The 3,285-nt window shown below is 68.1% G+C and overlaps 1 protein-coding gene across 1 annotated transcript; it reads right to left on the reverse strand.

Annotated features, from left to right (window-relative positions):
* Positions 1-958: 958 nt before the first annotated feature.
* S1PR4 (sphingosine-1-phosphate receptor 4) lies at positions 959-2,529 on the reverse strand. Its single transcript, XM_045863365.3, has one exon. It carries the CDS (start codon positions 2,521-2,523, stop codon positions 1,366-1,368), a length of 1,158 nt encoding a protein of 385 aa, XP_045719321.1. The 5' UTR covers positions 2,524-2,529; the 3' UTR covers positions 959-1,365.
* Between the last annotated feature and the right edge of the window lie 756 nt (positions 2,530-3,285).

Consider the following 3,285-nt stretch of genomic DNA (forward strand, 5'->3'; position numbering starts at 1 on the left):
GTGGCTGGGGACCGGCCAGCACGGTGAACAGCTTCGGGTCGCCACGCCCCTCGTCGTGCAGGGAAGCCGAGGCTCAGAGCCGAGTGGTCCTGTGCCCAAGCAGCGGGCAGGGTGCTGCCCCCCAGCCCTGGGCAAGGCGGCGGCAGGAAGACTTGCAGGCACTGGCTTGCCTGGAAGGAGGGAGAGAGAGAGAACTTTCCCCCAGGAGAGGCGGCCGCGCGTTGAAGGTGCACCCCTGCACCGTCCAGTATGGTCGCCACGGGGGCCACGGACTATTTAAACGCGAACGAACTCAAAGTTCACTTCGACAGTCGCGCTGGCCACTTGTCAAGGGCTCCACGGCCACTGGGGCTCCCGAAACGGACAGCACGCTCCTACCATCGCCAGAAGTTTGGTCGGACACGCCGGACGCCACGTGCCACAGCGAGCGCTGAATGTGTGCCGACAGCCTCGTGCTACGGGTTCCATCCCTGATCAGCCCATTTCACAGGAGGGAAGGACGAGGCAGTTAGTGCTAAATGGAACAGGAGAGGAGCGGTCAAGCTTCCCTGAGGCGGGGGAGGGCCAGGCGGCTGCGCCTCTGCGGGCCCCCCGATGGGGCCCCCGATAGGTGCAGAGGCCAGAGACCAGGAAGAGGCTGCCGGGGCCCAAGACGAGAGAAGGGGTAGGGAAAGGGGAAGTGAGGGAGAGGGGCGGGGGCCGACCCGGCAGCCCCCACCGGCTCTCACACACGTGCATGCGCGCACACACACACACACACACACACACGGGCTGTCTGCACGCAGACACACCAGCACATGCTCTCGCACACCCTGCTCTGTGCCCACCTCCCTCTCTCCCTCTCTCTCCCTCTGTCTCTCTTGCATACACCCTCGTGCACACTCTGCCGCTCCCCCTCACAGCCGTATCCCCAGTCCGCACAGACCCACGGCCCTCCCTGCTCGCACAGCCCCACGCCACCACGCCGGTGCCCACAGGTGAATAAGAGGGAGGCTGGGACAAATCATCATTGAACTTCCGTGTTGCCAGGCCATCAACCCCGCTGCCGCTGGCCCCTCACAGCCTGGGAGCCCCCCCGAGGCCCGGGAGGGGCTGGGACCCCCCAGAATCACACGGGAGCTGGGGGCGTACATAGCAAACCCACTCACCCCCACTCCAGGACCCTCCCCGTTCCGGTGAGCAGCCGCCTCCTCCCGGGAGACCATGGGACACCTGCTTGGCGTCAGCGGGCCCAGGCGCTGTGAGGGGGACCGTGGGGCCTCGGGACACACTGCCCAGCTGGCTGCCCTGTTCCTGCCTCTCCATCGGAGCCCCCACACTCCCGGCGTGCTCCCGGCCCCCCCGGACACGGGCCCCTGCCGTGACTCAGACGCTCCGCACGCTGGAGATGCTGGTCAGGGGCTCTCGCATCCGAAAGCTGAGCGACCGGGAGCCCCGAAAGCTGTCCCTGGGCCTCAGCGAGCTGTCCGTGGTGGAGGCTCCCGAGTGGGCCTCGCCGACCTGGGCCAGGCAGTCCCTGGGCCCCTGCAGGCCCAGCCTGAGACACGCGCAGCAGAGGAAGGCCAGCACAGCCTGGCACACCTCCCGGCTGCGGAAGGAGTAGATGAGGGGGTTCACGGCGGAGTTGAGCACGGCCAGCGCCAGGATCCAGTCCATGCCCCGCAGGTACTCCTGCGCCCAGTCCGTGGAGCTGAAGACGTCGGCCAGCAGCAGGCCGAAGAGCGGGCCCCAGCACACGACGAAGGCCACCAGGATCATGAGCACCGTCTTGAGCAGCCGGCGGGCCTTGCGGCGGGCGGGGGGCCGGGGGGCCTTCTGCCCGTTGGCCCGCACCACCCGGAAGATGGCCCCGTAGAGCGCCATGATGGCTGCCAGGATGCAGGCGAAGACCCCCACGCAGAAGAGGATGTAGGCCTTGGAGTAGAGCGGGAGCAGGCTGGAGCAGCGCTGGAAGGCGCACACGCAGTTCCAGCCGAGCAGGGGCAGCAGGCCCAGCAGGGCGGCCAGCAGCCAGCACAGCCCGATGAAGCCGTACACCCGGCCCCGCTTGCTGGCCCCGCTCTCGGCCACCGGCCGCACCATGGTGGCGAAGCGCTCGCCGGCGGTGAAGAGCAGGCTGAAGGTGGAGGCGGCCAGCGCCATGAAGAGCAGACCCTCGCGCAGGAACCAGTGGGCAGGCGCCAGGTGGAAGGTGCGGGCGCCCGACAGCAGGACGTTGGCCAGGTAGGCGACGCCGGTGAGCAGGTCGCTGAGCGTGATGTTGACCAGGCAGTAGTAGACCCAGCGCCGGGACCGCATGTGGGTCACGATGGCCACCAGCACCAGAAGGTTCTCCAGCACCACCAGGCAGCTCACGGCCACGAAGATGCCCCGCAGGACCCCCAGGCTCCCCTCCTCGGGCCCGCCCCGCCCGGCCAGCCGGCCCGAGTGGTTGTAGTGCAGGACGATGAGCCGGCTGTGCCCACTGGCCACCAGCTGCTGGCAGGACTCGGGGGCCTCTGCCGGGGGCCCCGTGGTGTTCATGGCGGTCCCCTGGGGCAGACTGAGGCCCGGGGTGGCTCGCCCTGGGCAGGGTGGGGCCGCCGCCTGCCCGGCCTTGGTTTCCTGTTGTTTCAAATTTCCTGTTATGTTCAAGGTACCCCCAAGCTGGGGGTGAGGCCAGGGACAGGGAGGGGCACCCCAACGGTCGGCTCCCACCCAGGCTCCGGGAGGGCGCTGCGGTTGCTCCCGCCGCGAGACCCTGTCTCTGCCCCCCCCGTGGTCCTCAAAAGCCCAGGGAGGGGTGGGGGCCCCAGTGGGGAGGGGAAATGCCCCACCCCCCTCCCCTGGGCACGCGCCACCCTTCCCTGGGCTGGGCAACTCCCCTGCCCCCACAAGCTACCCTCTCCTGGACCTGGCTATTCTCCTGGACTGCCCCAAGCCTGCCCGGCACACAGTAGGTGCTTAATAAGTGTGTTAAGGCACATAGGTGAGCGCCCCCAGATACCTCATTGGGGGCAGAGATGCATCCCATTTTATTCCCAGGATGGACCTGCTGCATGCCCGTGCACAGAAGGGGAGACTGAGGCCTGGAGAGGCGGGACCAGCTGTCTCCAGCGGGAGGTAAACCCCCGCACACAGACCCATGTAGGTCTCGGCCAGGACCCTCCTTACTGGGGTTGCCTGGCCCACCCCTGAGCTGGCCCTGCTAGGAGCAGATCTGCTGGGGACGCACCCCCCCCAAGACAGCCCCTCACCTCTGGAGGGGGAGGGGCTCATAGGAAAAGTGGGAACTCACCCCCCCCA

This window comes from Mirounga angustirostris, unplaced genomic scaffold (genome assembly GCF_029215605.1).
Source record: "Mirounga angustirostris isolate CCGP_5_RB_7025 unplaced genomic scaffold, mMirAng1.0.hap1 SCAF_1, whole genome shotgun sequence".
Taxonomy (NCBI): Eukaryota; Metazoa; Chordata; class Mammalia; order Carnivora; family Phocidae; genus Mirounga; species Mirounga angustirostris.

What these genes read in the sequence shown, in the direction of transcription:
- S1PR4 (XM_045863365.3), bottom strand. Translation starts at nt 2,523, where the DNA reads ATGAACACCACGGGGCCCCCGGCAGAGGCCCCCGAGTCCTGCCAGCAG.